Source organism: Ranitomeya variabilis, chromosome 1, assembly GCF_051348905.1.
Source record: "Ranitomeya variabilis isolate aRanVar5 chromosome 1, aRanVar5.hap1, whole genome shotgun sequence".
Classification (NCBI taxonomy): Eukaryota; Metazoa; Chordata; class Amphibia; order Anura; family Dendrobatidae; genus Ranitomeya; species Ranitomeya variabilis.
The window spans coordinates 270,087,817-270,112,512 of NC_135232.1; the positions used below are offsets into that span (position 1 = coordinate 270,087,817).

Genomic DNA, 24,696 nt, shown 5'->3' on the forward strand with positions numbered 1-24,696 from the left:
TTGGTAAGACCGAAGGGCATCTGGTTGAATTTGAACAACTAGTCCACTAGTTTAACGGCCGACAGGCAAGTGGTCTCCCCACCATGTGCATCCTTGAGCAATATGTCCAGTGTCTCCACAGCTAAAACAAATCGGCAGTCTCTCTGCGCGAGATTGTCCCATTTTCTGATGGGGCTCAGGGTCGGTTCTGGCTCTGGTGGGGCTAGGGATCACGAGGGGTTTCTTTCTTAAGTCTGACCATTCTTCCCACATGTCCTGAATTTTCTTCCGGATTTCTCTCACCCAGTCTGGTTCAGCTCCAGGCGGAGCGGATACCTCTCCGCTCCAGACCGTCCCTGCTGAGGCTGCCACCCCCTGCTCTTTCTCGTACGCACGCACTTCCTCCCCAACTTCTAGAAAAGACATACATGGATTGACTCGCAAGCGTTCCCACAGGGCTTGTTTGAGCAGTGCATTCCTGAGGCCTGCCCAGTGGCGTATCTAGGGGGGCAGCCGGGGCATGTGCCCGGGCGCAGCCGACAGGGGGGCGCAGTCGGGCCGCCTAAAGCGGCGGTCCACAGTGTCTCCCCCGGCGGCTGCATTCTGCCGCCCCCCGCACTGGGAGTCAGCTGTTCTCTGTGCCGACTGTCAAGCTGACAGCCGGCACAGAGAAGCTGCAGCGCGCCGGCTCGCAACAGTCATCTGCGGTAACTAACATAGTTCTGTAGCTATGCTAGATAAAAAATATATACATCCTTGTCCCTTTAAGGCATTCAGTGAGTCAGCAGACAGCTAGCGTTTTGTCCCTCAGCAGCTGCCGTCCAGGAGTGATTTGGAGGTCGGGTGGAAGAGGTTACAGCTGCACCACGTGTGTGTGCTCAGCGCCGGCTCTGTCCTTCCAGCAGCGCGGTCCACCTCCAGCCCCAGCACAGAGGACATGGTGAGCAAGACGGAGGAGCCCGGCGTGCAGAGCCCCGCGGCCCCCGCACACTGCCCGGACAAGAGGCCCTGCTGCGGTAAGGGAGCGTCCTGCTGTAGTGTGAGCGGCGGCTGACTGGGGACAGTCCGCTCCACGGCCCTGGGTTATTGCATGCAGATCGGCGGTGCCCCCGCTGTGCTGCTGCTGACAGTGCTGGCCTTTGGGGGTGCCCAGTGCCACAGGTACTTCTGCACAGAATTAGTCACTAATCTTCTTTCTCAGCCCTGCAAGGTGTGTAGAATAATGATGGCCAGTCACTCCGGACCGTGGCAGTCTGAATTGTCTCCTAAAATATGTGACTTCAGTTTTATGGCGTTTATTTATTTTTATTTTTTTAGGATACGCCACAATAAGATATACTGCCACATGGTGCACCGTCTCCAGAAAGCGGCATTGCTCAATTTTAACATCTGCTCCACCACACCAGCCGCTGATTGTGCAGTTGTGAGCGGACAGATGTAATATCAGCCTGGCAGGTTCCAGTAGTCGTCACATGGACACTTCACTCACATGTGATTTTCATACTTATGGTCCTGTGACAACGAGCTTCTCCTCCCGCTTCTCTCAGTTTTTCACTAAACATTGAGAGCATTAGGGAGAGCAGCTCATGGGCACATGACTAAGTGTGAAAATCGCATACATTCGGGGGGGGGGGGGGGTGCCAAACTGAATTCTTGCCGCGGGTGCCAGAAACCCTAGACACACCTCTGGGCCTGCCACTAATTGGTCCCTCAAAATTACATCAGGGGGCCCCACACCCACATCATCCCGCTTAGTGATCATGGCGTGGATCTCCTGCAGCGCATTCATGTATTGAGTCACAGACTCCCCATTCTTTTGGACGCAGCCAAACAAGCGCATCTGCAATTCACTGATATCCTTGGGGACCCCATGCATCTCCTCCAAGATCTCCTTTTGTGAAAGTGTTCCACTCGTGTTCATGACAGAACATCTGGCTTCTCCGTCTAAGGCCATCACAGCAATCTCCGCCTGCATAGCGGGCGTCATGGGGTGCATCGTTAGCATGCCTTTAACCAGCTCGGACCAATCCCATAACAGTGAATTACTCCCTGTAAACTTTGGGAGATTGCTGAGCATGACCCCCACGGCCGCTTTGTCTGCCACCTCTGTGCTTGTGGACTGCATCCTGCTGACTACGCAGGTTCCAGGATGCAGTGACAAACAGGAGGCAGAGCAAGGGTTAACAAGATGTAACAATTTAATAAAACAAGATATTCACTCCTAGCAGGGATGTTAATGGTTAAAGTGGGGGGTAATAGGGGTAGCAACTGTAAAACAATAGCAGTCCAATGAAGAAACTTATGATGTCCTGTACGGTCCTCTGCAGCAGATGATCCCGCAGGGGGGTTGTAGAACTGGCAGCGGCCGGGCAATGTCCTCAGATGGGGTCCTTTAAGCAATGGTCCATCTTCTGGTGGCAGCGGTTGGTCTTCGGTACCTTCCGCTGAGCCCCTAGTCCATAAGCACTTGTGGCCGAAACAAACAAGGCCGTGGCACTCTCACAATCAAACCTAAATGGACGGGAAGCAAGTGGCAGGTTAGGTCGCAAAAGTCTGTCTGGTACTCAGCCTTCTCTCCTCTCCATGTGCGCGGTACTCAGTACACAGCAGGGGCACATTTATAAGATTATCTCAGCACAGGAACATTTTTTTTAACACATCCAATTGTGGAACTTATTTTTATTCTAAGATCTATTAATTAAAACATACTTTGTTCGAGGGAAAACCTTTTTATGTGTCAGGAAACTGCTAATGTCTGCTGAATACAGTTGGAAGAAGTTCTATAAACTTCCTCACATTGTATAATACTGACATGAGGAAGCCACAGCTTAGTTTTGTCTTCTTTGCATAAATAAAGTTTGTAAGTTAGTATTTTCCCCCAAATTTCACTTTTGCTATGTAAGCCATTAATGATAGTGAAGCCCACGAGAACTTGACTCGACGTGTCAGATGAATGAGAACTAACAGCTGGGTCAATTGCAAACAAATTCCTAGGCATAATGCCATGAGATTTCTGTAAGGTAGTGTCCACAGCTTCACTGAGCCTTGCTGTGTTTTGGCCTAATACAACTGTCTCCCAGACACTGTGCTGTATATTATAGCCATACTTTCTACCAATAGTTTGATTTTTACCATACAGTACAATATGATCCGTTACACTTTACTGGTCCCGAGGGGAATTGTAGAATCACAGCAGCACAATATATACAAGAACATGAATTACCTAATTAGCAAAACAGTAGTAGAATTGATAGAAAAATGTCATACATTACTATTACACAGGTCATACCCAATTATCCACAGGCTATATACTCACTTGGTACCCAATAAAACAACTCACTTTGAGGATTTTCCTCTTAGGTAATTGTTATACAGTGGGGGAGAAAAAGGATTTAGTCAGCCACCAATTGTGCCAAATCAGACAAGGTGATTTTCTGGATTTGTTTTCTCATTTTGACTCTCATAGTTGTGGTCTACCTATGATGTCAATTACAGGCCTCTCATCTTTTTAAGTGGGAGAACTTGCACAATTGGTGGCTGACTAAATACTTTTTCCCCCACTGTGCATTCCCATAGCAGTCGGCACAAATGATTTTCTGTATCTTTCCTTCTTATACCTTAGTAGGATTAGACGTTCACTGAAGGTGCTCCTCTGCCTCTTGAACAGCTCAAAGGTTGTGCATTATTGTTTATTATCACCAAAAATTTCTTCTGAGTTATTTTCTCCATTACCTCCTCAAAAGTGTCAAGATGGCGGCCAACAGCCGAGCTTGACATCTTGAGAAGCTTATTTAGCTTATTAGCATCAGACCCCCGCATACTACATCCTGAGCATATGCCACTACAGACTGGTAGAAGATTTTTAAAATTTTGCTGCACACATTATACTGAAAAAAATGAAACATAAGCCAGCTCACCAGTATTCACCGCAGGCGCTCGGAACTCCGCTGCAGACAGACGTAGTATTCCATGAAAAAAAAAAAGGGGGTTGAGTTCCAGCTCCTTAAAATAAATCATTTATTGATGCCATTAAAAACATACTGTACAGAGTGTACACGCTCCCTCTGGTATATGCCGATAGACAGCAGAGACACGGCAACGCGTTTCGATCAGAACGATCTTTGTCAAAGCCATACCATGATCTGATTGTTCACCTTTGATATAGGGAAAACCATCCAATCAGATCACATCTATTAGTCACATGACATATTGGAAGGTCCTGCAATAAAACCAATGGAAACATATAGACAATACATAAAAAAATGCATAAAAATTCATCTCATAGTTAACAATAATGGAGCATTACTTCATTGTGCTTATTTAGTCCTGCCAGGAATCGAGTATTTAAATGAAAAATCCAAAATGCTTCTCGTGTAAGGAGACACCGTCTGATGTCTCCACCGCGAGATAATGCATTAACATGTTCTATTCCCTGGACTTGGAAGTGTGTTGTGCTGTGGGCATGTTGCGTGATGAAGTGCCTGGCGCTCTTTGCTGCATCCAGGCTACCCTACCAATATTGGAATTTATAGAGACAGGATTAACGTTTTTTCCCTGCACCAGATCTCTTATATTTGTTCTGATGAAGGTCCGGATGTGGACCGAAAACGTTCGACTTGCCTTTATGGATGCACATCAATAAACCTTTTGCATATGATAATTATTCATCTAGAGTGCCAAGTTTTTTTGGATTTGGATCCACCTTCATATCAGTTATCTTTTTGCGTAGTAAAAGTGGCCATAAGGCATTAAACGCATTAGAGGAATCAAATAACATTGTGTGTACTGTGGTTCCATCATTATCCAAAAATGATTGTACTGTTTGTAACACAGACATAACAGCATCATCTTCTCCCAATTTATGATGGTAAGCAAACTGTTGGGGGGTCAGCAAAAGCCCTCACCCTAGGACTCAGGTAAGAAGCACTAATATTTTCGAGGACTTCATAGCATGCAAAATTAAGGCTACAGGGCGATAGTCGTTTAGAGATGCAGGAAAAGTAGTCTTGGGGACTGGAACCAGGCAGGAAGTCTTCCGTAACACTGGTATCCTCTGTGATTGTAGACTCCAGTTACACAGGCAATTAAAGACAGTACACAGATGATTTGCACACACTTTAAGGATACTTGGACTCAGTTCATCTGGCCATGCTGCTTTACCTATGTGTAGTTTCTTAAACTGTCTCCTCACATAATTTTGGGACACTCTGAAATCCGTCCGTTCATCCTCTAAAATCAATGTTTCAGATCATTCCTCAGCTCCATCACCTCTTCCTGTTGGCACTGTACATGTATTGCTGAATCTGTTGGGAAACTCATTCATTTCATTGGCCCTGACCAGTCCTCCTACCCCGTGCTCCGGCCTCACCTTAAACCTAGTTTGTAAATTCATTCCAGACCACACCTCTCTCGAGTTATTCTGCATTTTAAGTTCTAGTTTAATTCTGAAATCCTCCCAGGCATCTTTTATTCAGTTCTTCAAGTCTCGTTGTATCATTTTAGGGTCACAAATTTTTCACTACTTTGGACTATTTACACAATCTGGAAATTTTATCACTGACCGAACAGTATCAGAATCTGCAGGGACATACTCCCAGCTGGTAACAGAGTTCTAAGAAAAGATTTTCCAGAGGTTCTATTTCACAAAGAACAAATGTAATAGAGTATGCATACCTATTACAATCATACAAAAAACTACAGGTTTTGTTAATGTATTTTTAATTATTAAGCTATTTAAATATTTGTTAAATATCTCTTAAGGAAATGCACAGACCATACAATAAATCTTGCAACTGAAGTGCCTGAACATGTCAATCATTCAAAAAATATGTATTATATAGACACATTTAAGGAAATATATGTTCTATTTGTAGAGTCATTGAAATTTTTTTTTACTTGTGCAGGGATATCCTGAAGCAAGGAGGCTCCGCTGTGGATGGCGCTATTGCTGCTCTTCTTTGTACATCAGTGATAAATCCACAGAGCATGGGGCTTGGAGGAGGAGTTATTTTTACTATTTATGATGCGACTACAAGTAAGAAGTTTTATCAAAAGTATTTTATTGCATTGGATATAAAAGTTCAAGTGAATCAACATAAATCCTTATAGACATTTACACTTCTCTTACTCAATAGCTTTAACAGGGGTTCTATCTTGATCTTGTTTTTTAGGTTATGAATGAAGAGCAAAAACCTATTGTGAACCCAGTTTAAAGCATCAATCCAGTGTTTTTTTTTCTATTTCAGCACTGGAGGGGTGCAACTAATCTAAGTTCTCTTCCCCTAGTACTATAGTTACCGGCCGCTGTTTTCGGCTGTTTCCGACGCTGCTCTGGTACCACGCTGCCATCTTGTGAAGGCAACTTCTGACTGACCGGAAGTCAGAGGTAATGGTCACAAGCTCTCAGCATAAGTCTATGAAATCCTCGCTCTGGCCACAATTTGGCTCTCATAGGCTTACAGTGGTATGCAAAAGTTTTGGCAGCTTTGGTCAAAATTACTGTTATTGTGCACAGTTAAGCAAGTTGAAGGTGAAATGATCTCTAAAAGGCCTAAAGTTAAAGATAACACATGTCCTATGTATTTTAGGCAAAAACTATTGTGAGACAGTGACCGGCATTATTGTAAATGGTCGGTATGTGTCGTAGAGGAGGCGGTTCTCTGCGCTGCAAGCCTGAAAGGTTGCTCTAAGACAGAGGTCTCAAACCGTATTCCTCGAGGGCCGCAAACAGGTAATCTTTTCAGGATTTCCTTTTATTGCACAGGTGATAATTTAATCACCTGCAGAGAATGATTCCAGCACCTTGTGCAATGCTAAGGAAATCTTGAAAACACGCATGGTTTGAGACCCTCGAGGAATGCAGTTTGAGACCCTGTAGTTCTATTAGCTTTGTTTTTGTTTATAAAGGGCTGGGCTTGCAGGGTTAGTCTGAGCGGGTCTGGCTAACCACACACACCTCCCACCTGGGGGTGTTACAGCTACATAATGGGACTGTGGTGTGGTCACATGGGCAGTGTTGTAAGATCCTGAGAGAGGACAGGCCTGTGTGTTGGAAGGACCTTTGAGTGAATGGCACTGCATTGGGGAAGCTACCGACCTTCTGAGGGTCTGGACTGTCGGGAGTGCCCTTGTCCCAAGGCATCTGATGAGATGATGATCCCAGTGAGGCAGCTTCCCTAGAAGCCAGGACTGATGAGCAGGTCTGGCTCCAGGTTTTTGAGGTCCCCCCCGAAAGAGTCTCAGTGGGCCCCCTCTTTAACACATACCACAATTCATGATGCACAGATACAGCAGAGACATATAGGTATAGTACAATGCAGGATTTCACTTCTTACATGACTGATAGCTATTGTAAATTCTAAATATGCACGTGCCAGTAGCGCTTCAAATCGAATATGTCCTGCAGCGAGTATGGGTACAGTACCACGTCTGTGCCAATAAGATTCAAGGAAGATATATTCAATGTTACTCGCGCTGGAGATAGATAAAATACAGTATCCCCTATGAGGACCAGAGAAAAGAGTTCAAAGCTAATAAAAACGTGTCCAATGTCTATTACATCTGTTGCCAAAACTTAATGAAGTACTGTGGCTGGAAAGCGGAAGATGCATGCAAGGCAAATACCTTATGTAGATATGATGCTGGTAACAGGTATCTAGTTCACCAGGCAATCCTTCTAGTTATGGCCACAGTAGATCGTGAATGATGCCTCCTGAGGAGCGAGCTGTGGACACTGCCCCGGCCGGTAGCAAAGTGTCCTGTGCCCGCTTCCTCTGTGCAGTGTAGATACACTGAAGAAGGTATACGCTTGATACCGAAACGCGTAGGAATTGGTCCCTCTCTCCCTCTGTAGCCTTCCACAAGCCAGTCACGTGTATCTACACGTGACCGTGACGTCACGAAAGGTCCTGCGTATGCAGAGAACCTAACGGCTGAAACCAGCAGCGTACCTTACTGCACAGAGGAAGCGGGCACAGGACACTTTGCTACCGGCCGGGGCAGTGTCCACAGCTCGCTCCTCAGGAGGCATCATTCACGATCTACTGTGGCCATAACTAGAAGGATTGCCTGGTGAACTAGAGACCTGTTACCAGCATCATATCTACATAAGGTATTTGCCTTGCATGCATCTTCCGCTTTCCAGCCACAGTACTTCATTAAGTTTTGGCAACAGATTTAATAGACATTGGACACGTTTTTATTAGCTTTGAACTGTTTTCTCTGGTCCTCATAGGGGATACTGTATTTTATCTATCTCCAGCGCGAGTAACATTGAATATATCTTTATTGTAAATTCTACAATACCATACAGCAGAGGGGCTTTATATAAGTCAACCCCTTGTATGCCAATTTTTGTGACCTACTCTCTCTTCCTCAGTTACCAGTAGGCATTTTATTGTTAGCTAAACTTGCTGCAAAGAAAAAACTGCATACATTGAATATGACAATTTTTTAATGGAAAACTTTTTAAAGTAAACATTGGAAAGTATTAACGTAGAACATTTGTAAAAGGGCAAAATGTGTAGTATATAGCACAGCCACGTAGTATATAGTACAGCCACGTAGTATATAGCACAGCATAAGTAGTATATAGCACTGCCCAAGTAGTATATAACACAGCCCATGTAGTATATAGCACAGCCCACGTAGCATATAGCACAGCTACGTAGTATATAGCACAGCCACGTAGCATATAACAGCCCATGTAGTATATAACATGCATACCTCACACCTTGGCCATGGAAGCACTAAAATTCCATCTTGAAAATCATAGTTCGTGTACTCAGGATCTCATTAATTTTGTCCTACAAGTCACGTTTTTTCTCCTCAAGCACAACTTTTTTTCTTTTGAGAATATAACATATGAACAAAAAACCGGAGTTCCGATGGGGGTGAAATATTCCCCTTCTTTGGCGAACTTAACGATGGCCTATTGGGAGCAGAAGTACATTTACTACACCGATAATCCATTTTGCGAGTCCTTGGTCTGGTACGGCAGATACATAGATGACACCCTAATTATTTGGGGGGGTGAGGTATCTGCCGTACCAGACTTTGTGGAATATATTAACAGTAATGAGTATGGGATTAAATTTACCCACAAATGGGATCGCAGTGAGATATCTTTTTTGGATCTGGTCTTAATGGGGTCTGAGAATAAAGTAATTAAAAGTAAAACACACATTAAGCCCCTAAGTGGGAACACCGTTCTGCACGCAAAGAGCAGTCATCCGAGACATACTACCAAGTCCATCCCAGTGGGGGAATTTATTAGACTTAAAAGAAACTGTAGTGAGGAACAAACTAGAGCTAATGAATTTAACTGTTTAAAAACTAAATTAAAAGAAAGAGAATACCCCAATTGGACATTAGAGAGAGCACGAAAAATTGTTGAGAATAAACCAAGGGATAGTCTTTTGGTAGCAGATCCAGTAAATAAAAGAAAAAAAGAGGCTAAAAGAAATAAGCCATACATCTGCTTTCAATTTAGTACCCAGTTTAATGAAATTAAAAAAATCATACAAAGTAGGTTACCTATCCTATTAGAGGATGACATGCTCTCAGAAATTCTTAAAGATGGGCTCAATGTGGTGGCGAGAAGAGCACCAACCATTGGCAGCTCGCTATCTCCTAGTCTATTTCTATCTCAGTCAGTTTCCAAAACGTGGCTAGAATGTAAAGTTTTTTTCAGGTGTGGTGTTACTGCTTGCAGTACTTGCCGTAGTGCACTAATTAAAAACAATTTTCAGAATAAAGAAAAAACTAAAACATACTACATCAAAGATTTTATCAATTGCCACACAAATAATGTGGTCTATAAAATTGACTGTACCATGTGTAATATGTCATATATAGGGTGCACTATGAGGAAGTTAAAAACAAGAGTAGCAGAACATCTGAGAGATCTAAATAATAGAAATGTCACAAATAGGAATATGTCTGCTGTTGCCAAACATTTTCTTACATGTCATGCTGGAGATGTATCTGTGATGACTATTCAGGGCATAGAAAGGGTTATTCCACCAAAGCGGGGAGGAGATGTCAGAAGACGACTTCTCACAATGGAAGCCTTTTGGGTATATAATTTGCAAACAAGATATCCGGGTGGTTTGAATCGTAAAAATGAAATTATGTACCATTACTCATAGCTCTTTCTTTGCACTATTTGTTTATCTTCCTAGGAGCATATGATTTGTGTTTTATTTTATTTTGTGGAATTTATACTGATTTTATATGTATAGTTGGAACGGATTTTTTCCTTTTGTAGGACCTGTGGTAATAGTCATGTGATGTTAGTCATTCATAGGATTGGTCAAATAGTTCTATATAGGAATTACCGCATCACTGGAAAGTTCTTGCATTGATTAAGATCGAGAGCGATCGAAACGCGTCGCATGTGCTCCGCACTTAGGCTTTTGTTTACAGGCAAGGATATTCACTGCTAATGCATTTTAATGAACTAATAAAGATTCGCATTTTTATGGAGCTGGAGCGCCTTCCTTCTTTTCTGCTGTGATATTCCTCCGTCTGGATCCAAGATGAGCTCCGTGCACCTGCAATGATCGGTGAGCTGGCTACGGCTTTCATTAGCCTCATTTTTTGTGTTTGAGTATATAACACAGCCCACATAGCATATAACACAGCCCATGTAGCATTTAGCACAGCCACGTTGCATATAACAGCCCACGTAGCATATAGTACAGCCACGTAGCATATAGCACAGCCACGTAGCATATAACACAGCCCACAAAGTATATAACGCAGCCACATAGTATATAACACAGCCATGTAGTATATAGCACAGCCACATAGCATATAGCACAGCCCACGCAGTATATAGCACAGCCCATGTAGTATATAGCACAGTCAGGTAGTATATAGCACAGCCCATGTAGTATATAACACAGCCCACGTAGGCCGCCAGGCCTCGACCAATCAGCGACGGGCACAGCATGGCGGTGATGATGTCATAATGGAAATCCCGCGTCTCTGATCAGCGACGGGCACAGTATCGACGTAGATGTCATAATGGTTGCCATGGCGACGATGATGTCATAAAGGTTGCCTCGACCAATCAGCGACGGGCACAGTCTGCCGCGAATTCTGGAATCATCATTGTCCATATAGTACGGGGACATGCATATTCTAGAATACCCAATCAGCAACGGGCACAGCATGGCGATGATGATGTCATAAAGGTTGCCTCGACCAATCAGCGACGGGCACAGTCTGCCGCGAATTCGCCTCGACCAATCAGCGACGGGCACAGTATCGACGTAGATGTCATAATGGTTGCCATGGCGACGATGATGTCATAAAGGTTTCCTCGACCAATCAGCGACGGGCACAGTCTGCCGCGAATTCTGGAATCAACATTGTCCATATACTACGGGGACATGCATATTCTAGAATACCCGATGCGTTAGAATCGGGCCACAGTCTAGTAGCATATAACAGCCTACATAGCATATAGCACAGCCACGTAGCATATAACACAGCCCACATAGTATATAACACAGCCATGTAGTATATAGCACAGCCACGTAGCATATAACACAGCCCACATAGTATATAGCACAGCCATGTAGCATATAGCACAGCCATGTAGCCTTTAACACAGCCCACATAGCATATAACACAGCCCACATACTATATAGCACAGCCACATAGCATATAGCACAGTCAGCCACATAGTATATAACACAGCCCACGTAGTATATAGCAGTGTGGGCACCATATCCCTGTTAAAAAAAGAATTAAAATAAAAAATAGTTATATACTCACCTTCTGGCGGCCCCTGATCCAGCCCAGGCCTTAGCGAAGCTCCTGGCAGCTCCCGTTCCCAGTAATGCCTTGCGAGACAATGACCTGTGATGATGTAGCGGTCTTGTGTGATCCTATGTCATCTGGGGTAATTTCGCAAGGCATTACTGGGAATTAGAGCTGCCGGGAGCATGGTGAGGATCAGGAAGGCTGCGGGGGGCCACCGGAAGGTGAGAATAGAACGATTTTTAACTTTTTTTTATTATTTTTAACATTATATCTTTTTACTATTGATGCTGCATAGGCAGCATCAATAGTAAAAAGTTGGTCACACTTGTCAAAATGGGCCCCCTCGTCTCGCTAGGGCCCCGGCACTTGCCCTGGTGCTGACGCCGGCACTGCTGATGAGGATTCAGCTTTGGAGCAGGAGCTCCTGTAAGTTATCTTGGGACAAGGGGGTTATAGTAAGGGCAGACAAGTATCTGCCATTAGAAAAGACTGTTGGTGCTTGTGATGTTCCATGGAACTTAATGAACTGTGCAATCTAATGTTATGTGTCACGGAGTAAAACCCCGGCACTTGCCCTAGTGCTGACGCCGGCACTGCTGATGAGGATTCAGCTTTGGAGCAGGAGCTCCTGTAAGTTAACTCCGGACAAGGGGGTTATAGTAAGGGCAGACAACCTTTTTAGATGCAGACTAACAAGCAGATCTAGTTTAATGCAGGTGTTATTTTTGGGTATGAAAATTTACAGGGTGATTCCATAATTTTTTCCTCAGAATTGATTGATTCCATAATTTTTCCCCTACGCATGTTTAAAAAAAGTAACCATTACTGACAACCACATTTTTTGTTCTTAATTTCTTTTAGTGTTTCTTAAAGCCAGAAAGTTGCCATTTGAAATGACTTTAGTTTTGTGCCATGTCTGTGATCTGCTTTTTTCTACAAAATTAAACAGCGGAATGAACATCCTCCAAGACCGGTGATTCCATAATTTTTACCAGGGGCTGTAGTAGGCTATGTGGGGCTCATGGTTTATACTGTACTAGACTGTGGCCCGATTCTAACGCATCGGGTATTCTAGAATATGCATGTCCCCGTAGTATATGGACAATGATGATTCCAGAATTCGCGGCAGACTGTGCCGGTCGCTGATTGGTCGAGGCAACCTTTATGACATCATCGTCGCCATGGCAACCATTATGACATCTACGTTGATACTGTGCCCGTCGCTGATTGGTCGAGGCGAATTCGCGGCAGACTGTGCCCGTCGCTGATTGGTCGAGGCAACCTTTATGACGTCATCATCGCCATGCTGTGCCCGTCGCTGATTGGTCGAGGCCTGGCGGCCTCTACCAATCAGAGACGCGGGATTTCCAGGACAGACAGACAGACAGACAGAAAAACCCTTAGACAATTATATATATAGATGCTATGTCAGAGACGCGGGATTTCCATTATGACATCTACGTCGATACTGTGCCCGTCGCTGATTGGTCGAGGCCCAGGCCATATTCTAGAATATGCATGTCCCCGTAGTATATGGACAATGATGATTCCAGAATTCGCGGCAGACTGTGCCCGTCGCTGATTGGTCGAGGCAACCTTTATGACATCATCGTCGCCATGGCAACCATTATGACATCTACGTCCATACTGTGCCCGTCGCTGATTGGTCGAGGCCCAGGCGGCCTCGACCAATCAGAGACGCGGGATTTCCAGGACAGACAGACAGACAGAAAAACCCTTAGACAATTATATATATAGACTAGATTGTGGCCCGATTCTAACGCATCGGGTATTCTAGAATATGCATGTCCCCGTAGTATATGGACAATGATGATTCCAGAATTCGCGGCAGATTGTGCCCGTCGCTGATTGGTCGAGGCAACCTTTATGACATCATCGTCACCATGGCAACCATTATGACATCTACGTCGATACTGTGCCCGTCGCTGATTGGTCGAGGCGAATTCGCGGCTGACTGTGCCCGTCGCTGATTGGTCGAGGCAACCTTTATGACGTCATCATCGCCATGCTGTGCCCGTCGCTGATTGGTCGAGGCCTGGCGGCCTCTACCAATCAGAGACGCGGGATTTCCAGGACAGACAGACAGACAGACAGAAAAACCCTTAGACAATTATATATATAGATGCTATGTCAGAGACGCGGGATTTCCATTATGACATCTACGTCGATACTGTGCCCGTCGCTGATTGGTCGAGGCCCAGGCCATATTCTAGAATATGCATGTCCCCGTAGTATATGGACAATGATGATTCCAGAATTCGCGGCAGACTGTGCCCGTCGCTGATTGGTCGAGGCAACCTTTATGACATCATCGTCACCATGGCAACCATTATGACATCTACGTCGATACTGTGCCCGTCGCTGATTGGTCGAGGCGAATTCGCGGCAGACTGTGCCCGTCGCTGATTGGTCGAGGCAACCTTTATGACATCATCGTCGCCATGGCAACCATTATGACATCTACGTTGATACTGTGCCCGTCGCTGATTGGTCGAGGCGAATTCGCGGCAGACTGTGCCCGTCGCTGATTGGTCGAGGCAACCTTTATGACGTCATCATCGCCATGCTGTGCCCGTCGCTGATTGGTCGAGGCCTGGCGGCCTCTACCAATCAGAGACGCGGGATTTCCAGGACAGACAGACAGACAGACAGAAAAACCCTTAGACAATTATATATATAGATGCTATGTCAGAGACGCGGGATTTCCATTATGACATCTACGTCGATACTGTGCCCGTCGCTGATTGGTCGAGGCCCAGGCCATATTCTAGAATATGCATGTCCCCGTAGTATATGGACAATGATGATTCCAGAATTCGCGGCAGACTGTGCCCGTCGCTGATTGGTCGAGGCAACCTTTATGACATCATCGTCGCCATGGCAACCATTATGACATCTACGTCGATACTGTGCCCGTCGCTGATTGGTCGAGGCCCAGGCGGCCTCGACCAATCAGAGACGCGGGATTTCCAGGACAGACAGACAGACAGAAAAACCCTTAGACAATTATATATATAGACTAGATTGTGGCCCGATTCTAACGCATCGGGTATTCTAGAATATGCATGTCCCCGTAGTATATGGACAATGATGATTCCAGAATTCGCGGCAGACTGTGCCCGTCGCTGATTGGTCGAGGCAACCTTTATGACATCATCGTCACCATGGCAACCATTATGACATCTACGTCGATACTGTGCCCGTCGCTGATTGGTCGAGGCGAATTCGCGGCAGACTGTGCCCGTCGCTGATTGGTCGAGGCAACCTTTATGACATCGTCACCATGCTGTGCCCGTCGCTGATTGGTCGAGGCCTGGCGGCCTCGACCAATCAGAGACGCGGGATTTCCAGGACAGACAGACAGAAAAACCCTTAGACAATTATATATATAGATAAGAGGCTATGTTGGGCTCATGCTGTATATTGGAGACTATATGAGGCTCATGCTGTTTGTAGAAGACTATATGAGCTTATGCTCTGTATAGTAGGCTATATAGGGCTCATGCTGTATATAGTAGGCAATGTGGGGCTCATGTTGTATATACTGTAGGTAGGCTATCTGGTGCTCATGATACATATAGGAGGCTATGTGGGGCTCATGCTGTATATAGAGAGGCTATGTAGGGTTCATGCTGTTTACTGGAAGCTATGTGGGCTTATGCTGGATATCGGAGGGTATTTGGGACTCATGCTGTAATGTTGTATATTGGAGGCTATTTGAAAGCTCATGCTCTATACAGGGAGGCTATGTGGGCCACATGCTGTATATGGAGAGGCTATGTGGGGCTCATGCTGTATATAGGGATGCTATGTGGGCATCATAGAGTATATAGCAGGCTATATGGGACTTATGCTGTTTATGGGTGGCTGTGTGTGGCTTATGCAGTATATAGGAGTGGCTCAAGCTGTATATAGAGAAGTTATGTAGGGCTCATGCTGTACATAAGAGGCTATGTGGGGCACATACTGTATATAGAAGTGACTCAAGTTGTATATAGTAGGCTATGTGGGGTTCATGTTGTATATAGAGAGGCTATGTGGGGCTCATACTGTATATAGCAGGCTATGTATGGGGGCTCATGCTGTTTATGGGAGGTTATGTGGGGCTCATGCTGTATATTGGAGTGGCTCAAGCTGTATATAGGAGGCTATGTAGGGCTTATGCTGTATATAGAGGGCTCATACTGTATACAGGAGCAGGGCCGGCATCAGCACCCGGCCCACCCGGGCAAGTGCCGGGGCCCTGAGCAGGCAGGGGGCCCACTCGCCGTCGGGGACACTGGCACGCTATAGTGCCAGCCCCCGCGAGTGGACCCCTCACCTGCTCTGGGCCCCGGCACTTGCGATACTTACCTCTCCCGGTTCCAGCGCTGCAGCATCTTCCATCCTCTGACTGTGACGTTCAGGTCAGAGGGCGCGATGATGTCACCAGTGCGCACCCTCTGCCTGAGCAGTCGCAGCACAGAGAGCAGGAAGACGCTGAGGAGTCCAGAACAGCGACAAGCAACAAGAGGTATTTCATTTTTTTTTTATATTTGGAGCAATATATGGGGACCATCAGAAGGGGCCCATATATGGAGCATTATATGGGGCTAATTCTATATGGAGCACCTTATGGGGCCAATAATATAGGGAGCATCTTATGGGGCCAATTCTATAGGGAGCATTATATGGGGCCAATTTAATATGGAGCATCTTATGGGGCCAATAATATAGGGAGCATCTTATGGGGCCAATTCTATAGGGAGCATTATATGGGGCCAATTTAATATGGAGCATCTTATGGGGCCAATTCAATATGGAGCAGTATATGGGGCCAATTACATATGGAGCAGTATATGGGGCCAATAATATATGAAGCATCTTATGGGACTAATTATATATGGAGCATTTTATATGGCCAATTATATATGGAGCATTATATGGGGCCAATTATTTTTGGAGCATTATATGGGACCCATTCTGTAAGGAGTATTATATGGGCCCATTCTGCATGGAGCAATATATGGGACTCAGTATACTGTATGGGGCCGATCATATACTGTATGGAGCAATATATGAGGCCCATTATATATGGAGCAATAGATGGGGCCCATCATATACTGTATGGAGAATTATATGTGGCTCACTATACTGTATGGAGCATTATATGGGGTCAATTCCGTATGGAGCAATATATGCGGCTCATTCTGTATGGAGCACTCTGTGGTGCCCATTATACTGTATGGAGCATTATATGGGGCTCATTATTCTGTATAGAGGACTATGTGGTGCCAATTATACTGTATGGAGCACTATATGGGGCCATTATACTCTATGGGGCAATATATGGGGCTCATTATTCTGTATAGAGGACTATACTGTCTGGTTTCTGAGCTAATGTAGAATGTACAATAGATATCACCCATGTAATGTAAGAAGTAAGTGTAATCTTTGGCATTGTACTATACCTTTATTTCTCTGCCGTATCGGTGCATTATGAATTGTGGTATGTGTTAAAGGGGCCCACTGGGACTCTTTCGCCCAGGGCCCATGAAAACCTGGAGTCGGCCCTGTACAGGAGGCTGTGGGGCTCATGCTGTTTATATGAGTGGTTAAAGCTGTATATAGGAGTGGCTTAAGCTATATATAGAGAAGTTATGTGGCGCTTATGCTGTATATAGGTCTCCTATATGTGGAGCACGTGCCGTACATAGGAGGCTATGTGGGGCTCAGCCTACAATAAACAGCATGAGCCCCACTTCCCATAAACAGCATATGTGGGGCTCATGCTGTATATAAGAGGCTATGTGGAGTTTGTGCTGTGTATAGGGGGCTATGTGGGGCTCATGCTATTTTTGGGAGGCTATATGGGGCTCATGCTTTATTTAGGAGGCAATGTGGGGAACATGCTGTATGTAGGAGTGGCTCAAGTTGTATATAGGAGTCTGTGGGGCTCATGCTGTACATCTGAGCCTATTTGGGCTCAAGCTGTTTATAGGAGGCTGTGTGGTTCTCATGCTGCATGTAGGAGGTAATGTGGGGCACATGCTGGTTATAGGAGTGGCTCAAGTTGTAAATAGGGGGTTATGTGGGCTCATGCAGTTTATGGGAGGCTATGTGGGGCTTATGCTGCATATAGGAGGCTATGTGGGGCTCATGCTTTATATAGGAGGCTATGAGGGGCTCATGCTGTTTTTGGGAGGCTGGGCCCCTCATAGACTCATATAAACAGCATGAGCCTCATATAGCCTCCTTTAAACAGCATGCTGTATATACGGTGCTATGTGGGGTTCATGTTGTTTATGGGAGGCTATGTGGGGCTTATACTGTATATTGGAGTCTTATGTGGGGCTCATGCTGTATATACGAGGCTATGTAGGGCTCATGCTGTTTATACAAGGCTATGTAAGGCTCATGCTATTTTTGGGAGGGTATATGAGGCTCATGCTTTATTTAGGAGGCAATATGGGGAACATGCTGTATATAGGAGTGGCTCAGGTTGTTTATACAGTGGGGGAAAAAAGTATTTAGTCAGCATCCAATTGTGCAAGTTCTCCCACTTAAAAACATGAGAGAGGACTGTAATTGAGCAGAATTAGTATCAGCCTATTGGTTCGGCACTCCACAACAGTCATGGTCTCTTATGTGACCACTTGGGAAAATTTATTGTTCTTCCCACTGTGCCTGCAGTGGCCACGTTTTCTCTTTATATTTGTGATTGTTTGTAATGACCCTTTCATTTTCTACAAGGAGATATCCAGAAATAGTATGTAGACTTTGTAAAACTACAAATGGCTTTAAAGTGATTGCCCCACAAGGATAATTCCAGATTACACTCTTAAATATGATTTACTGCAATTTTACAATGGAAAAAATTGACCTGATATTTAGGCACTGTCACTGTCGTTTTTTTAGTTGAAAATAATTTCTTTCATATTTCTGTGGGCTCAGCCACATGTCAGAGATTTTTCTCATAAAAATGGCCCAAGAAGATTCATCAGTGACAGTAGTTTTCACCCACATATGGGGTATCGGCGTGCTCGGTAGAAATTGTACAACAAATTTTGGGGTCCATTTTCTCCTGTTACTCTTGTGAAAATAAAAAAATGGGTCTACAGTAAAATTATTGTGAAAAGAATATTTGCTAAATAATTCTACTTGTGGCAGTCTACATCCCACCTTCCTATAATAATACCATTATGAAGGAGATTGCGCATCTTATAGACAAAGTACCGGGGGTCCCTGTGATATGCATGGGAGATTTTAACAATACTCTACATCAATACTAAGGACATATTAAGATCAGGCACAGCTACAGAGGTCACCCCGATAACCAAGCTTGGTGAGCTCCTGTCAGAGTTATCCTTGACTGATACAGTATATGGCGTCTTAAATATCCCAAAATACAACAGTTAAATACTCCCCTGCAATTAGAGGAGCTACAAATGGCCACAGCATCAATGGCTAATAATAAATCACCGGGGTTGGATGGGTACCCTATTTAAATATACAAGAAATTGAGGTACTACTACCTCAATTGTTGTGCACCTTCGAGGAGGAAGCCAAGGAAGGCACTTTGCCCCTATCAATGAGAAAAGCAGTTATTGTCATTATACTCAAACCAGGTAAGGATCCATTGCTTCCCGAATCCTATAGGCCTATATTTTTGCTACATACGGATGTTAAAATTATAGCAAAAGTTCTGGCCTCCAGGTTAAATAACATAATATCTAATGTTATACACAGTGATCACGAGGGATTTATGCCCGCTAGGTCTAAAGCCATTATTATCCATAGATTATTTCATAATGTCCAGCTACCAGTGGATAATGCAGGAAATAGGGTCATATGCTCTCTTGACGATGCTAAGGCATTTGACACTGTTGAATGAGAATATTTATGGGTAGTTTTGGAGAAATTTGGTATGGGTGTTGGATTTATTTCATGGATCAAACTACTATATGAGAGGTAACTGGCACGACTAGGGCGTCTTACATCAGCCCGTTGCCTCTGTCCCCCTTATTGTTCGCATTAGCCATTGAACCACTAGCTATTAGGAAGTGTGGCACCCCAGGGTTCTGGTTGTCGCAGTGGTGTTGCTTTCCTCTCGGGGAGAGTGATGCTATGTTTGGAGGCAAAGAAGGATGATTGCATCCGGGTATCACAAACATGCAACACATTTCACACTCCAGACCACCAGGGGGAGCTTCTGCTCCTATTTATTAGGTCACTCCCCATATATATCTAACTGGTAGTCTGTAGGGAAAGTCAGTCAGTTCCAGACAGGAGTCAGTTCCTGGCAGGGCTCCAGACAGGAGTACTGTTAGTTCCAGACTAGAGTCTGAGGAGGATAGACGGTTAAAGGAACTGTGCATGCCCTCAGAGCTGCAGCTCCCAGGAAGAGATATTGAAAGGCAGAACTGTATTGCAGCGAGCGTGCAAGGAAAGCAAAGCAAAGGAGAGTATACCAGAAGGGGACCAGCCCGGAACAGGCTGCCTCTTTCTGAGGTGCAGAATCCCAGTAGCCGGAACACCGAGGGAGTAAGGACCTCTATGCTTTACTCCAGAGACTGGCAGGACAGCTAATTGCAGGTTACCTGTCCGCACCTACACCAAGGAGGCACGGTGGCACCCTTCAGGGGCCGGGGCGTGGTAGAGTCCCTATAAACAGCCTCAAGCCACCAGTCATACGGGTTTTGTCCTATCCGACTACGGGGTACAGAGAGAGAGACACTACATCTGTGAGACCCTTATTTAAAGCTTATGCAGTAAGGGACTATACCACTACAGCGCAAGGGAAGGCTATTGATTTCCACCTGGACAAGGGGACTCTGGACTTGCCTCCAAACCGGCCAGACTCTGCCTGCCCTGTGATCTGGTGCTCTGGACTGTGGATGCTGAAGTCTTCAGTAAAGGTAAAGAGACTGCAACCTTGTGTCCTCATTATTCTCTGCACCATTCACCATATCACCATCTACACACCGGGAAGCCCTGGGGACATACTTCACCTGTGGGAAGGTACACCATCTAGCTGCCATAACATCACCCCAGCGGACCCCTTAAAGCAGCTTCGGTCACCCTGACCGAATACCACAGGTGGTGTCACGAACATTCCCCTTAAAGACCTTTCCCTTTTACACGGACATCCCAGGGCCACGGACTGGGTCAGCCACCGTGACATCCCCCTGTGAACACCGCAGGACCCGGTACTGAGTACCCCACGGCCTTTGGGGGGCGATCCAGAAGCACCTTGGAGTAGTGGTATTTCACAGAGGGAATATAGAGGAAAAAATTGCACTTTATGCTGATTATGCTCTACTATTGTGGCCGAAGCCTCCAAAACATTACCTGTAGCTATGGAGACAATTGGGAAGTTTAGGAAATATTCGGGTTTCGTGATTAATTGGACAAAGTCGGTATTGCTTCCACTAGATAGCAGGAATATTAATGCACCTCACTATACTGATTCAGAATTACTTAATTTAAATATCTAGGTATTAAATAACATCTAAAATTACTGACTATGAGAAACTTAACCTCAACCCAATACTGGCAAGATTTAAATGTAAATTGGACACGTGGTCTAAACTACCACTGTCACTTGTGGGTCTCACCAACTTGGTCAAGATGATCTGGATGCCACAATTGCTATATGTGTTGCATAATGCTCCAATTTGGTTGCCCCAGAGATACTTCCTTAAAGTTAACAGCATATTCAGGGACTTAATCTGGGGAAGACAAACTCCAAGAATTAAACTGGAAACTCTGCAAAGAAATAAAACAATGGGTGGCCTTGCAGTCCCAAATCCGTGGGTTTATTACATGGCAGCTCAGCTCCACCACATTCCTGGGTGGGACGACCCTGGAAGGTGAGGTTGGAGTTTAATGTCTACTACTCCAATCACATTTTAAATCATTCAGACTCTTTGAAGCATTGGAGGCTCACAAATTTAAGATACCCTCTTGTAGAACCCCAACTACGCTGTTAATACATAAACTTTGGGGATGTGAAGAAACTACAGGTTATACAGGGAATTTAACAATTTACTTTGCTGTGGGAAATGCCATGGCTCCCTAATCTATATAATTTGGAAGGGTTTAAAAATTGGAGTCTAAAAGGAGTAGAAAGATTTACTCATGTTTTGGTGCATAATTCATTCAAAGAGTTGCCACAAATACAGAATGAATATGGACTACCCAACACAGAATGTTTTAAGTATCTTCAGTTATGACATGCACATCAGGCAGAGTGCCTCAAATTGCTATGATACGGAGAATAGCCAGCTCACATAACTCGGGGGGACTAATCTCATTACTTTATAGGTATCTGTTGGACCTTGCAGTAATGAAACACCCCATACCGTTAAAAGAAAAATGGGAGGGCATGATAGGCCCTATTGAAGAGGGGCTGTGGTCTGAAATACAGGAAAGAGTTCCACAGTTATCTTTGAGTGAGTCCCACAGATTCTCCCACTTACAGGTACTACACCAGCCATATAGAACACCCTAATTTCTCCACGATATAGGGCTTCGACCAGACTCCCTATGTGCTAGATGTAAAACATCCCCAGCTAACATGCTTCATATGATGTGGACATGCTCCACTTTGGATACTTTCTGGAGGGATGTACTAGCAATCATTAATAAAACATACTCAGTCAATACAGATCCCTCACCATTAGTATGTATACTGGGATATATACAGTTTGTCCGTAAAGTCATGGTGCACTTTTATAGCTTACATTTTGGTGCCCTTTCTCTGGCCCAATCATATCAGACCTGTTCATGAGGAGAGATAACAAGAACCAATCAAACAACACAAACTCATTTAAGCTGTTGCTTAGCCCCCAGTCAGATAAACCCCTGATAAACTAAACTCTGATTAATACACTGCCAGGTCTGTGACATCGTGGAACCACAAGCATATGCTATCGTTTGGATGTGTGTAGGGCAACAAATCGAGCCCACATCGAACTACACTGAATAGGTATGAAATTGGGAGAGTTTTTCCTTTTATTTGGAGCGTATTTCACATTTCTATCATTTTTTGTTGCTTTCCAGTGACTGCTCAAAAGTGCACCATGACTTTACGGACACACTGTAGAAGATCTGAGCACTGACGAATATGGCAAAATAGCGGTAGAACACATGTTATACATGGCCAGGACACTTATAGCCCCACATTGGTTATCAGAGAAGGCGTCAACAGTAACAGAATTTATAAATAAGATTAATTGGGTATTAAATCTGGAAAAATATATATACAGTATTTGAAAAGGAAGGCCATCTCCAAATTTGAAAAAATATGGGCTCTATAGATTGACAGCTCCAGCCTAGTATCCAGAGAACTGCAAAGATTTCAACTAGGACTGTTTCGATTTATGTATAGATTAAATTTAAAGGCATGATAGGTGCTATATTTCACATCGGACAGCTTTAGACATATATAAGGCCCCTTTCAGACATCAGCTTTTTGCCATCAGTCACAATCCGTTGGCTCGACGGATCAACTGATCCCTTGCAGATTGTGAAAAACTGATGCGACGGATCCGTTTTTTGGACGGATCTGACTAGCGGTTCTGGCTAATTGGATCAGAGCATGCTCAGTTAAAAAAAACGGAATCCGTCACCGGATTCCATCATTTGACGGATCCGGCGTCATAGGCTTCCATTCTAGCAAATGACGGATCCGTCGCTGTCCTTTTTTTTTCGACGTACACAAAAAAAGTTACTTTGTCCGTTGTCTCCGGCAATTTTCAAAGGATCCGGCGAACGATGGATGAAACGTGAGGCCATCCGTTGCAATCCATCGCTAATACAAGTCTATGAGATCCGTTGCCGGATCAGTCGCTGGATCCGTTTTTTTTTCAAAATTCGACGGATTGCGACTGATGGCAAAGAACTGATGTGTGAAAGGGGCCTAACTGTTCCAAATCAAGATTTAGATTCCCCATTAATATTGTTATGATAATGGTTATTCACATTATAAAATTTATAATCTGCTGTGGATAGAACTGTGAAACATTTATCTCAAAATGCTATGTTTAAAAGGGTGACATGTTGTGGGGGCAGAAGAGGAACTGGGTCCCTTTCATTTTTGAGTTGTTTATTACTGTTGTGTCACTAAAAAGAAATGTAAAAAAAAAAAATATTTGATTTTGAAAAAAATTATTGTGAAGAAGTTAAATGTTAATTTTTTCCTTTCACATTCCATTAATTCATGTGAAGCACCTGAAGGGTTAATAAACTTCTTGAATGTGGTTTTGAGCACCTTCAGGGTATCTGCACATGTTGCGGATTTTGCTGCGGATTCCGCAGCGGTTTATACCTGCTCCATTATAGAAATCCACAGGTGTAAAACCGCATGTGAAATCCGCACAAAAACCGCAAAAAAAGCGGTAAATCCGCGGTAATTCCGCAGGTAATCTGCAGTGTGGTTTACCTGCAGATTTATCAAAATCAGTCCGGAAAAATCCACAGGACTTTCCGTAAGGGCTGTCCCACACGTCCAGATAATTCCGGTACCGGAATAAATCGGTACCGGAGTTATCCGTGTCCGTGTGCCTGGGAACTCACGGAGGCCATACGAGCGGCACACGTGTGCCGCCCGTATGGCGAGTGGGTACCACACGGAGCGTGTGGTACCCACTCTGCATCATGCTGAAGCCGCGATTCATATGTTCCCTGCAGCAGCGTTTGCTGCAGAGAAAATATGAATAATAGTGTTTAAAATAAAGATCTATGTGTCCGCCGCCCCCCCACCCCCTGTGCGCCCCCCCGCTGGTCAGAAAATACTTACCCGGGTCCCCCGTCGGCTGTAGCTCCTTCCTGGTCTGGCCGCGGCTTCTCTACTGTATGCGGTCGATTACACTCATGAATATGTGGCTCCACCTCCAATAGGGGCGGAGCTGACTATTCATGATTGTAAATGAGCGGCCCCAC

The 24,696-nt window shown here is 44.6% G+C and overlaps 1 protein-coding gene across 1 annotated transcript in view; it reads left to right on the top strand.

Moving 5' to 3' along the window:
* Positions 1-24,696, top strand: part of GGT5 (gamma-glutamyltransferase 5) — a 143,708-nt gene that overhangs the window by 22,739 nt on the left and 96,273 nt on the right. Inside the window, exon 2 of the mRNA XM_077293607.1 lies at positions 5,883-6,013. Within this exon, the coding sequence (XP_077149722.1) occupies positions 5,883-6,013 (131 nt within the window). The remainder of the gene's footprint in view (positions 1-5,882; positions 6,014-24,696) is intronic.